Here is a 13,671-nt window from a genome sequence, read left to right as displayed (position 1 = left end):
ATAAGAGAAGTGACCCTCTCTCTGCCTTCTTTCCTGACTGAAATATAGCGGAAAAGCAGAAGCCTGTACAGAGGAATAAGGAGAAGTCAGCCTAACTTTTAAACTTCTAATGGCTGTGTATGGGCTAACATGATAGAGTATAAACCAGTGAAGTTATAGTCTATATAACTAAATAGTTTATAGTTATAAAGTTCTGTCCACTAGAACTTTCTGCCATGATGGAAGTGTTCAGGATCTGTGCTAACCAGTGTGGGAGCTACTAGCCAGACGTAGCTAGTGTGACTGAGAAGCTGAATTTTTAATTTTAATTAATTTAAACCTAGTCGCATATGGCCAGTGGCTACCGTATTGGACAGTGAATTGCATGAGACAGAGTGAGACTGCACTGCCCTTTAGGTCTTCATTTAGTGTTAGGGATCCTACTCTAAGAACCAAGGCAGGGAAGCAAAGCTGAGAGAAAATTCCTGAGGCATGGTTTTAGCTCAGGAGAACTGAGAGAAATCCTTTTCCGTCCACCACATTCACAAAGTGTAGAGCAGACAACACGAGAGCAGGGCTGAAAGAAGTAGGCATCACAGAGCTCTCAAAATCTCACCAGAGCTCTAATCCCAGGCCTTGCTGAAGATTAAGTCCTGATCTTTCCTCAAGTGAGGAAATGAATCAAAGTTGCAACAAAAAGCCCAAGTTCAGCTCAACTGTAAAGCATGTAACTTCAGTCTTGACCTGAGGGCCATGCCCCTTTCTGGGAGCAAATATAATTTCCTTTAGTCTCTGCTATACTTTTCTACAAAAATGCCCAATACAAAATCAAAGATCTTAAGACACATGTGGCCCATAATCAAGAACACAATCAAAAGAAGACCCAGAGGTGATCCAGATATTGGTATTATGAGTCAGAAACTTTATGACAGAAATACCAGATCTGGTGGATAAGGTGCACTGCATGGATCAACAGATGAGGAATTTCTGCAGAAACATTAAAACTGGTTTTTTTTGTTTGTTTTTTTTAATAAGAAACGGAAATACTAAAAAATAAGAAATATAATATCAGAAATTAAGATATTTTAGATGGGCTTTTTGGGCTCCAGAATCACTACAGATGGTGATTGCAGCCATGAAATTAAAAGACGCTTACTCCTTGGAAGGAAAGTTATGACCAACCTAGATAGCATATTCAAAAGCAGAGACATTACTTTGCCAACAAAGGTCCGTCTAGTCAAGGCTATGGTTTTTCCAGTGGTCATGTATGGATGTGAGAGTTGGACTGTGAAGAAAGCTGAACGCCGAAGAATCCATGCTTTTGAACTGTGGTGTTGGAGAAGACTCTTGAGAGTCCCTTGGACTGCAAGGAGATCCAACCAGTCCATTCTGAAGGAGATCAGCCCTGGGATTTCTTTGGAAGGAATGATGCTAAAGCTGAAACTCCAGTACTTTGGCCACCTCATGCGAAGAGTTGACTCATTGGAAAAGACTCTGATGCTGGGAGGGATTGGGGGCAGGAGGAGAAGGGGACGACAGAGGATGAGATGGCTGGATGGCATCACTGACTCGATGGATGTGAGTCTGAGTGGACTCCGGGAGTTGGTGATGGACAGGGAGGCCTGGCGTGTTGCAATTCATAGGGTCCCAAAGAGTCGGACACGACTGAGCAACTGAACTGAGCTGAAAATACCTGACAAGCTTTGGCCAGATTCCTGGGAGCAGTGTGCATTGTGGGAGGTTTCCTTATGAGTTACACTGATTGCTGTTTACCTTGAACAAAAATTATACATTACTCACTGCCCTGATTATTAAGCCCACAAACATTTCTTTTGATAGAACACTGCATAGATTTATTTCCTGGTAGTTTCCTGATAGAAAAGAAAATAATTGAACTTCTGTGAAGACACACCTGTGAAGGCCTTCCTAGATCACTTAGTTACAATTTTCACCTCTCTCGGGAAGTAAATGAGAGGCAGTCTTGGTAACTTGGTCCCACTATGTGTAAATATATCTTGTTTGGTCAGCTTGTGCTGCAGTTATATCATTATCATTTTCCATTCCCTTCACATTTTACATTTTTCATTGAACATATGGTAATAAAATATCCAATTTTCACGTACCAAGAACTGTGGGTTTCTAGAAGAACTATTTTCTTAAGTAACCTTGTTACTGTCCATCAAGACTTAGAAGAACAGTGCCAGAAGGTTTCAGATGACCACTCAGTACATACAGAAATCTCTTTTCAATTAAAACTTAAATTTTTGGAAGTTTTTTAAAATGTATTTATTTTATTTTTGGCTGCATTGCATCTTCTTTGCTGTGCAAGGGCTTTCTCTAGTTGGGGCAAGTGGGGCGACTCTTCTTGTGGTGCACAGGCTTCTCATTGCGGTGGCTTCTCTTGTCGCAGAGCCCAGGCTCTAGGGCTCAAGGGCTTCAGTAGTTGTGGTGTACAGGCTTAGCTGCTTTGTGCCCCGTGGCATCTTCTCCAACACTGAACACGTGTTCCCTGCATTGGCAGGCAGATTCTTAACTACTGCACCACCAGGGAAGTCCAAATTTTTGGAAGTTGAATTGCCTCTGCCATCCCCCAGGGACTCTAGCAGTTCTTGGCTTAAGAATAAGAAAGTGAATTGTTTTATTTCCTTAATCTTTTTATAGATTTTTTTATGATTTAGTTTTTTTTTTAAATATTTGTAGAATAACTCATTATTACTTCAAAAAGAACCTATTTACTTTCACAAATGGGAAAAGTTCTCAGTTCTTTTTTTTTTTTTTTTTGGTTCTGATTCTTATGGCCAGAATATTGCATTGGAAACTTATAAATACACACTGAAGATGAAAAGAATTATTGTAGATGTTAATTTTTTTTTCTTTCCTTATTTATTTTTTAAGAGTTCTTAATAATGAATTGTATTTATTTTAGGGGGTATCACCGATTAAAAATGCTGTGATAGCTTCAGGTGAACAGCAGAGGGACTCAGCCATATATACATATGTTTTAGATGTTAATCTTGATTTTTATTTCAGCTTCAGTTGTACATACTTCTAATAATTTCTGTTAGAACAAAATGGTAATGAGTTACTAGCAGTAATAGTGAAATTAACAAACTGCTTTATTTTACAGGGAAAATATTTATCCCCAAACAGAAACCTGTACAGACTTTTACAGAAGAAAAAGTGTCTCTTGATCCAGAACTAGAAGAAGCTTTGACGAGTGCTTCTGATACAGAATTGTGTGACCTCGCAGGTATCTCCTAAAATAAATTAATTTGTGAGTGAGAATAGAGGGGGGAAATGCCAACACACACCTGTAGTCACTACACAAATGCTGGCTTTGAATATGTAACCATATATTTGGCTTTGTTTTTAACACTAAATCTGACATAAAGGATTTTGTTTCTTTAAATTCTCTTAATGATCAAATTTCAATGTTAATGGAATTTATTGATTATTGGATGTCTTTTTTTCCCCCTTCTTGCCATCTTTGAAAGTCTTTAGAAAAGACTTTCTTCAGCCGGTGCTCAGCTAAAAGCTATCTCCAAGGTCAACTGGTATCCCGTTTTTATCAGAAGACCCAGAAATGGGTAACTGGAAATTAGATAAAGTAGTCCTGAGCTATCATCCCACTTTCCTAACTTTTCTGAAGTTAGATGGAACTTCAAACCTCCCTGTGATTTTTCACTACCCATTTCTTATCTGGACCAGTGTCTGCCCCAGCTACCTCCACCCACGCCCATTTTCCTAGATAGAAAAATATGATGCCTGGGAAGATCTTAGTACCAAATAACCCCAAGAATTAACAAGAGAAGGACAGTCAGGGTGTGGTACCACACCTGGAGCAGGTATCTTATTCCCTGGGGGGCTGAGGACTATGAACTTGTAAACAGTACACTCATCAGAATGGAACGGGCCAGGACAGTAGTAGCTTCTGCCTCATTTGTGCAAAGGGCAGCAAAAACAAAACCACATTTATTTCTAGTCCTAAGGAATGTGATTTTAATCTTAAATGTGAGAATTCAACTGTACTTTTTAGTACTCTGCTCTCAGCTGAAGTACAAATGTAAATTTAATTATTAAGAGTCAAGGTTAAGTTGAAAAATCTGTTTTTTATCTCATTCTGTTTGAAGAAACATTGTGAGAAGGGTGGATGGATGGCAGTAGATCATTTCCATTTTCTCTCTTGGCCACCAGATGGAGCTAAGCACAGGTTTACATATAGGGTGAAGCTGGCTCCAGCTGTGTCTAAATTCAGAAGTGGGGAGAAAGTACAAGGGCATTGATAAGAAAGAGATTGTAGGGGGTTTTTTTAATCATGTTGTCTCCTTTTTTGGGCTAAAAAATGTGTGTCTAATTGAATATGAAAATGTCCAGATAATATTAAAATCGTTGATAGAAATTTGGGGGTATACAATAACATTTTTTTTTCTATATTTATAGCTATTCTTGGGATGCACAATTTGATAACAAATACACAGTTCTGCAACATAGTGGGAAGTAGTAATGGTGTCGACCAAGAACATTTTTCAAGTAAGAACTTATAATGCTTTGTGAATTCTAATCTTTTGTTAATTATGTTTTGTTTCCTGCATGTAACTACTTCCGTATTTGCATGCCAAATGTTACATATGTGTGCTAGAATCCTGAGATTCCAGTTATATGGTATTGACAATAGAAAATCATTGAAAATAGAATATCAAATATTGTATGCTTAATGTGTCAGCAGACATAATAGGAACCACTCTCACCTTACTAAATAATGCTAATGGTAAATGCTATAAAAACCAGTCAAACTTGGCTTTAATTGACATTTTGTGTTCGGTGTTCCTAATTTTCAGGACGTCTACAACAGTGCTGACAAAGAAACTAGATTATAAAATCAGATTCAGGAGAAAGCAAAGACTTCTTCAGACCCTAAACCTTTTTGTCTGATGCAATGTTAGACAGACTAAAGCAAAGCTTTTTTAAAAATTCATGTATAAGACATTTTAAAACTACCAAAATAATGCATATTGTGTAGTAAATTCAAACATGACTTATATGCACAAGAAGTAAGTGTCTCTATTCACAGCCATCCTGCCTTCTACTTCCTACATCACCACCCCACCCTCAGCCATGACTATTAACGATTTGGAATATATCCTTCCCGACTTCATGTTATACTTATATAAACTTATATATGTACACATGTTATAAATATCTTTTCTTTTTTACAAAAATGGGATCATACAAGAAGTATTTTTTGTTACTTAAGTTTTCAGTAATAATACTGCTGGCTAATTTTTTTTTTTTGAATGCTTTCCATGGGCCATGTTCGTCTGTGCACAGCTCTTGAATGTAAATTGTTCTCAATTCTCACAATAGTTCTATGAAATAAGTGTTATCATCTCTAATTTGCCTGTGAAGGAGCTGAAATTTTAGAATGATGAAACTAGCTTTAATATCCCATGAACTCGGTGGTGAGGATTTTGATCTATGCTATGTAATGTATTGCTTAGCAACATACCACATTTCCTAGTGAGTGCATATAGATTTACCTCATTCAGACATCTTTATAACATTCCATTTTATGAATGTTCTATATTTGGCCATTCTCCTGGTTTTTTTTTTCTCTTTATTGTGGAAATGTTCAAGCATACATAATAGAAGAGGGAATAACATATCCATTATCCAGCTTCAACTGTTTTTCACATCTTGCCAGCTCTGTTTCGTCACCGACTGCCTCCCTCCCATCCATTCTGCTTTGTTCCCCGAAATATTTTATTTATTTATTTTTTTGTTTGTTTTATTTTTTTTTCTTTTTTTCCCCGAAATATTTTAAAGCAAATCCTGTTTGTTTATATTACTTCACCCATTTCCATATGTGTCTCTCACAAAGGCTCTTCTTGTAACATAACCACAATGCCATTATCAAACTTAAAGATTATGAGTAATTCTTTCATGTCGTCCAATAACCAGTCCACATTCAGATTTTCCATATTCTCTCAAAAATGTCATTGCACAGCTGGTTTGTTCAAGTCAGGATCCAGAAGGGTCATGCATTGCATTTGCTTGTCTTTTTTTTTTTTTTTTCATTTCTTCTTAATCTCTTAACAGTTGTTAAGATTTTATTATATTAGAACTTTGAGTTATGAGATTTTATCATATTAGAACTTTATCTTGAACATTGCTAAAAGTAAATGGGATCACCATTTGTGTCAGCTTGTATCAGCAAATATATTTTTGTGATAAAGATATCTTATAATAACACCAGGAGGCAAGAGGCAGTGAAAATACTCATTTTTGAAGGCTGATACATTGCAAGCAAATTAAATGTTGAATTATGTTTGGTACTTATATTCAGTAAAATTTTATTTCAGTGCTTTGTGTGTCAGCACATAAATGATCTTTTAGAAATTTGGGGAAAGAAACTTATAAATTAGTTCTACTGAATGTGTGTGTGTGTTTGTACTATGTGTTTCCAAGTTAATATATGCTCTCACTGTAATAGTGTCAATCAGTGACATGCTTGCTCTTTCCATTTGTTACTGCAGATGTGGTAAAAGGGGAAAAGATTCTTCCAGTATTCGATGAGCCCCCAAATCCAACCAATGTTGAAGAAAGTTTAAAGAGGATTAAAGAAAATGATGCTTATCTTGTTGAAGTTAATTTGAATAATATAAAGGTAGGTGTGATAAGCAGGCAGAAAGCTGTTTTGAGTTGCTTTGACTCAGCTGGATCTCGGCTGAGAGCTGGGCAGTTTTGATATAGACTGATCCCTTCTACTTAATGGTAAAGTTTTTACTTCTAGTAGTATGCTAACAGAGATTTCTTCTATTTTAGAAGTTAAGATATAAGAGTATTTTCTGATTTACTTTTTAAAGGCTATCATATATTAATAGAAATATAAACTCTGCAGATGGCAGTATATGTCTTGGGCTTCCGAAGTACCGCCCTTTTATAGGAGCATTTTAGTCTTTCAGTTTTTGTCTTTTTAATCAGGTCCCTTGAAATATAATGTAGATGTTGTGAAATTCTCCCTGTCTAGTGTGCACTTCTGTGAGTTAAAGCAAATGCATACAATCGCACCACCACCACCGCTGTCAGATGTAGAACATGTCACACCCTCTGTCCTCATTCCTGCCACCAGCTCCAGCCCCTGACGACCATGGATCTGTTTTCTTTCCATTATCGTTTTGCTTTCTCCAGAATTTCATATAAATGGAGTCATATAGTGTGTGGCCATTGAATCTGGTTTCTTCACTTAGCATAATGCTTGTGAGAGTCGTCCGTGCTGTTGCATGTCTCAGTGGTTTGCGGTTTTGTGTTGCTGAGCAGTATTTCTTTGGATGTGCCATGGTTTGTGTGTCCATCCACCAGCTGATAGACTTGAGACTTAAGAGTTGCTTCCAGTTTGGGATAATTATAAATAAAGCCACTACACACATTCACATACAAGTTTTTGTGTGAATATGTGTTTTCATTTCTCTTGATTACACACCCAGAAGTGGGCTTTATGGGATCTTACTGGGATTTTTAAAATGCAACTCTTCCATGAAGTAAAGAAAGAAGAAATGAATTAGGAGAGCATAGGGATAATTAATTACCAAAGAGTAAACTCAGATGATCTCTTAGGTATTATTAGCCGTTGTATAATAGCCTTGTTACAGATTCCTCATTTTAAATGTTAATTTATCTGAATTGAAGGCAGAGAGAACATCTGGAAATTACAGGAACCTAGGGAATTAGACCTCTGTGCTCTTTCTGTGGGTGTTCCTTCCTGTGAGTTGAGGCAGGAATGCCTTGGGAAAAGCTAATGTGCCTAGTTGATCACTAATCTTTTTTTTTTTTTTTAATTTAGTTCTTATGTATCTTGGTCTCTAAATCAATAGTAATGATCTGAAAATAACCAGGCTACAGGAAGTTGAAGTCTTGATACTAAGAGGAAAAACAGGTGTCTCCTAAAACTGTCTCTTTCCTCATTTCAAGTTAATCTGTCTTAACACCTTACAGCTTGTGACTGAGAACAGTATGTCATCTGCCTCAGAAATCACTATAAGTAGATTCCCGTATCTTTCTCTTTGTAGAAAAATGGAACCATTTTAAATACTCATAATACAAATAATTAAAAAGAGAATAGTGAGAATTTTCTTTAACCTTGTGCTAGAAAAGCAGTGATGTATGCTTTGCTCTATGCCAACAGTTTGTGCAGATATACCGTACTAGAAAAGTCAAAGAGATGAGGTGACTGAGTTGTTAGTTTTCATTTGTAGGACAGTGGTTATATGTTACATAATTTCTGAGTACATTTTAAGCAAAAGAGAAAGTAGAGATGTCTTTGATTATTGGACTGAATTTACTGAAAACTAAAATATAATGATGTTTCACATTTTTGTCTTTCAAGAATATCCCAATTCCAACCCTAAAAGATTTTGCAAAGGCTTTGGAAACCAACACACATGTGAAATATTTCAGTCTTGCAGCCACCCGAAGCAATGACCCTGTTGCTATTGTAAGTAAGCTGTGACTAATAATATTGAAATTATGACTGTGTAATACCAGGATATGTTACAAAGGTGATTAAACTGGTTTTATGAAAAGATGTGCTTTTTTTAATTCAACTATACTTCAATAAAAATAAATTTAAAAATAAATAATTTTAGTGTAGTTTAAAAAATTTTGTGTTCTAAGAGCTACTGTTAGTAACCATGATGTTCAGCAGTCAATAAAAGCAAGTATCAGTTTAAAAAAATTTTTTTACTCTTTTTTCAATTTCTGATTACTCAGTATTAGGCAATATATTATTTACTATCCTTTTATATTTATTTTTTCCATGTATTTCCCTTCTTTGAAAATTTTAAAACATGAATGGAGTCATGCAGTGTAAGCTGTTTTGCAACTAAATTTTTTACTTTAATATATCTTAGAGGTCTTTTCCTATCAGCATATGAAGTTCTACATCATTCTTTTAAACCTATGGAGGGTTCCATTTATGGATCTACAGTGTTGGGTTTTTATCGATGCTTTTTATGTGTCTGTTGAAATGATCATGTGGTTTTTGTCCTTTATTCAATTAATATGTATTACATTGCTTAATTTTTGTATGTTAAATCAGTTTTGCATTTTTGGGGGAAGTCCCACTTGACCATGATATAAACCCTTTTCTTCTTGACTTTGAGGGTATCGATCCGTTTCATTCTCCTCCTACCTGCTTAGACATTCTTCCTCTGGTCCCTAAACTGGTTCTTTCTCATCTCCCCAGCATCTGAACCTCTAAACGGCTCAGAGCTTGGCCGTCATCCCTGTTCTTTTCTTCATCTACACTCACATTCTGTTTCATTGCCATATGTTATCCATGTATGCCAGTGACTCCCAACATTATCATCTCCAGTTCATACCTCACCCCTGAACTCCAAACCCATGTTCAGCTTCTCCTTAACAGCTTTACTTGGATGTCTAACAGACGTCTCAGACCGAAATCCCAAACCAGACTCCTGACTTCCATCCCATACCTGCCTCTCTCACATTCTTCCCCATCTCACTAAATGGAAACGTCATTCTTTCATTTGCTCAAGTCAAGATAATAATAATGGAGTGACTTCCCTTTCTCACAACCTTAAATGTATATCCCACTCTGTCTTCAGATATTTCCTTTATATCCATCCACTTCTCACCATCTTCACCACCACCACCCTGGTCCAAGCCACTGTCTTCTCTAATCTGGATTATTGCAGTGGCCTCCTAACTTAACTGCATGCTTCCACCTTACCCGCCCCAGAGCCAGCTCTTTATACAGCATCACAGGTGACTCTTAAATGATTTCGTTCCTATATTCAGAAGCCTCCAGCAGATCCCTGTCTCACTAAGTAAAAATCAGATTCTTTCAGTGGCCTAGTAAGGCCTTAGCTGAAGAGACTCACCTCCTTTGTTGCTATTTTTTTCATTTTATTCCAGCTGTACAGCCTCCTTGCTCCTATCTCCCTAAAGATGCTCCACATAGTTTCACTTCATCGCCTAAATTATTTGAGTCCTTGCTCAGATGTCACCCTCCAGGGGAGGCCTTTCCTGAGCCCTGTATATAAGATAGCAAGCCAGCTTTTTTCCCAACACTCCCCATCTACCCTGCTTTGCCTTTTTTTCCTCCTCTATAGTCCTTTTTACCATTTGACATTATGTTTTGCTTTCTTGTTTATTATCTGGGCCCCCTACTAAAATGTAAGTTCCATGAGATAGAGACTTGTGTGTTTTACATCAGAATCTATAGAGCAGTGCCTATCAAAAATAGGCCATTCAGTTCAGTTCAGTTCAGTCGCTCAGTCGTGTCCGACTCTTTGCGACCCCATGAATCGCAGCATGCCAGGCCTCCCTGTCCATCACCAACTCCCAGAGTTCACTCAGACTCGTGTCCATCGAGTCAGTGATGCCATCCAGCCATCTCATCCTCTGTCGTCCCCTTCTCCTCCTGCCCCCAATCCCTCCCAGCATCAGAGTCTTTTCCAATGAGTCAACTCTTCGCATGAGGTGGCCAAAGTACTGGAGTTTCAGCTTTAGCATCATTCCTTCCAAAGAAATCCCAGGGCTGATCTCCTTCAGAATGGACTGGTTGGATCTCCTTGCAGTCCAAGGGACTCTCAAGAGTCTTCTCCAACACCACAGTTCAAAAGCATCAATTCTTCGGCGCTCAGCCTTCTTCACAGTCCAACTCTCACATCATACGTGACCACTGGAAAAACCATAGCCTTGACTAGACAGACCTTTGTGGGCAAAGTAATGTCTCTGCTTTTGAATATGCTATTTAGGTTGGACACAACTTTCCTTCCAAGGAGTAAGCGTCTTTTAATTTCATGGCTGCAGTCACCATCTGCAGTTTTTGGAGCCCCAAAAAATGAAGTCTGACACTGTTTCCACTGTTTCCCCATCTATTTCCCATGAAGTGATGGGACCAGATGCCATGATCTTCGTTTTCTGAATGTTGAGCTTTAAGCCAACTTTTTCACTCTCCACTTTCACTTTCATCAAGAGGCTTTTGAGTTCCTCTTCACTTTCTGCCATAAGGGTGGTGTCATCTGCATATCTGATGTTATTGATATTTCTCCCGGCAATCTTCATTCAAGCTTGTGTTTCTTCCAGTCCAGCATTTCTCATGATGTACTCTGCATGGAAGTTAAATAAGCAGGGTGACAATATACAGCCTTGACGTACTCCTTTTCCTATTTGGAACCAGTCTGTTGTTCCATGTCCAGTTCTAACTGTTGCTTCCTGACCTGCATACAGATTTCTCAAGAGGCAGGTCAGGTGTTCTGGTATTCCCATCTCTTTCAGAATTTTCCACAGTTTATTGTGATCCACACAGTCAAAGGCTTTGGCATAGTCAATAAAGCAGAAATAGATGTTTTTCTGGAACTCTCTTGCTTTTTCGATGATCCAGCGGATGTTGGCAATTTGGTTTCTGGTTCCTCTGCCTTTTCTAAAACCAGCTTGAACATCAGGAAGTTCATGGTTCACATATTGCTGAAGCCTGGATTGGAGAATTTTGAGCATTACTTTACTAGTGTGTGAGATGAGTGCAATTGTGTGGTAGTTTGAGCATTCTTTGGCATTGCCTTTCTAAGGCCATTAGTAACATTTTAATAAATGTGGGTACGGATGGATGGATAAGGAATTTACCTGAGGTCACATAGCCAGTTGTTGCTAATAGGTAGTTCAGGAGTGTAGATACCTGTCTCAAGTTCTTTATAGTGTGGCTGCCCCGTTGCCTTTAACGACTTTAAGTTTGATCTTACCCCCTGTTCTCTGGAGTTGGGCCTTTCTTTTGACCCCTCTGCAGGGCTGTATTAATAAACTCACATTCATATTCTTCCATTACCCCCCTCCCCAGCCCTTCTCTTTCCCCTCTGCTCACTTACAGGCTTTTTTAATTATTCAGTATAGTGTTTATTAAGCACTGGGTCAAATGCCTAGCACTGCCACATCCTGTGAGAAATTGTAATGCAAGCAGATGCAAGACACTTTTCTCTGAGGTGGTGAATGTTTAGTTAGGCCCTGCTTTTCCATAGTTCTTGTGCTCTAGCAGTTCCAGTTATTTGTGGCCTTTTGGTTCTTGCTTTGGCAGTTAGTTCATAATTTCCCCTCATTTGGGCTTCACTGTAACCTAGCTGCAGCAGGACCCAAGTAAGAAAACTTGTCCCAAAGAGACATTGATGAAGTTATTCCTACACAGAGACTGAGAGAAAGTCTGAGAAATATGGGAGAAAGAAGCAAGAAGCAGAAGCATGAATGAATAGCAGTAGAGAGTGTTAGCAACAGAGAATTACACATGACAACAAATTTAAAGTTTGTGACCAAGTGCACGTGAAAAGTAGATACATGTGAGATCTGTGAGGTGGCCTGTCAAGCTTAAACAATCTAATAAGAAACATTAAGGTAGCTGTATTGATTTGTGTATTTCTTCAGGCTTGTTCAGTGTTTATTTACCAGGTGCTGTCAAACTAATCTCCAATTATTTTCTGTAATTTCCAGGCTTTTGCAGATATGCTAAGAGTGAACAAAAATTTGAAGAGCTTAAATATGGAATCCAACTTTATTACAGGAGTTGGGATTCTAGCACTGATTGATGCTTTGAAAGAGAACGAAACCCTGATGGAGCTGAAAATTGACAACCAGGTCGGTGGTCTACAGCAGCAGCTTTGAAGAAGCTGCAGCCCACACTCCCTGCAGGGCTTGGGAACTCAGGAGGAAGGCTTTCCAGGGAGCCCTTGGGAAGGCAAAGGCCTGAAAAGGGATGAGAACTTTTGGGGCATCCAGAATCTTAATGTATAGAAAGGTATACAAGCAGCTGTCCCTAGTTGGTCTGTAGAGGATTGAGATGGCTAGTGGTTTTGAACTAGAAGGATTCTTAAAGGTGACAGTCCAGCCTCAAAGTTTTCAGTTCTTAGGTAGCAATAGCCACATAATAACCTTTCTGTGGCTATAACATGTCAGTCTCAGACACGAGGTGAACAGAATAGTTCATGAAAAACAGAAAACTCCAGTATCCAGGGTACCCTGAGGGCACAGCTTCTGTCCAGCCACATTGGGTGCTGACCCCGTAAAATATTGCTGGATCACCCAGAGCCAGATGTACTTATCTTTAGAGAAGTAGAGAAACACATGTTAGAAATGTTTCCATCCGTAGTGTAGTTAACTAAAAATAAAACAACATATACATTTGACTGAAATACTTCAGTTTATTTTATTTGAAAAGTGAATCCAGATATTTTTTTTTAATATGTGGTAAATGACTCCCTCAATTCTCAACATAAATAAATTTTGTAGATTATGAAGATAGAATTATATCTTCAAATTTAACCAGAATGCTATTTAATCAATGTTTCCAATCTTTTGTTGCGATTTAATTCACATACCATATAATTTACTTGTTTAAAGTATACATACAGTTTTTAGTACATTCATAGAGCTGTATAACCATTACCACTGCCTAACTCCAGAACACCTCCATCACCCCAAAGAGAGATTCAAACCCACTAGCAGTCAATTCATGTTCAGCTGTCCCACCAGCCTCTGGCAGCCACTGATGTACTTTCTGTCTCCATGCATTTGCCTGTTTTGGACAGTTCATATAAGTGGAGTTATGTAATACGCGGTCTATTGTGTCTGCTTTCTTTCACTTAGCAAAATGTTCTGGAGGTTTATTCATGTGGTAGTATGTTACCA

General features: G+C 38.1%; 1 protein-coding gene across 3 annotated transcripts in view; it reads left to right on the top strand.

Moving 5' to 3' along the window:
• The window catches only part of TMOD3 (tropomodulin 3), an 87,518-nt gene that overhangs the window by 64,568 nt on the left and 9,279 nt on the right, over positions 1 to 13,671 (top strand). For all 3 annotated transcript variants that reach the window (XM_055537969.1, XM_055537970.1, XM_055537971.1), the window contains 5 exons: positions 3,107 to 3,229; positions 4,420 to 4,509; positions 6,513 to 6,643; positions 8,363 to 8,470; positions 12,478 to 12,621. In XM_055537969.1, the coding sequence (XP_055393944.1) occupies positions 3,107 to 3,229; positions 4,420 to 4,509; positions 6,513 to 6,643; positions 8,363 to 8,470; positions 12,478 to 12,621 (596 nt within the window). The remainder of the gene's footprint in view (positions 1 to 3,106; positions 3,230 to 4,419; positions 4,510 to 6,512; positions 6,644 to 8,362; positions 8,471 to 12,477; positions 12,622 to 13,671) is intronic.

Source organism: Bubalus kerabau, chromosome 10 (genome assembly GCF_029407905.1).
Source record: "Bubalus kerabau isolate K-KA32 ecotype Philippines breed swamp buffalo chromosome 10, PCC_UOA_SB_1v2, whole genome shotgun sequence".
Taxonomy (NCBI): domain Eukaryota; kingdom Metazoa; phylum Chordata; class Mammalia; order Artiodactyla; family Bovidae; genus Bubalus; species Bubalus kerabau.
Note: the sequence above shows the minus strand (reverse complement) of the source record. Positions and strands in the feature narration are given on the sequence as shown.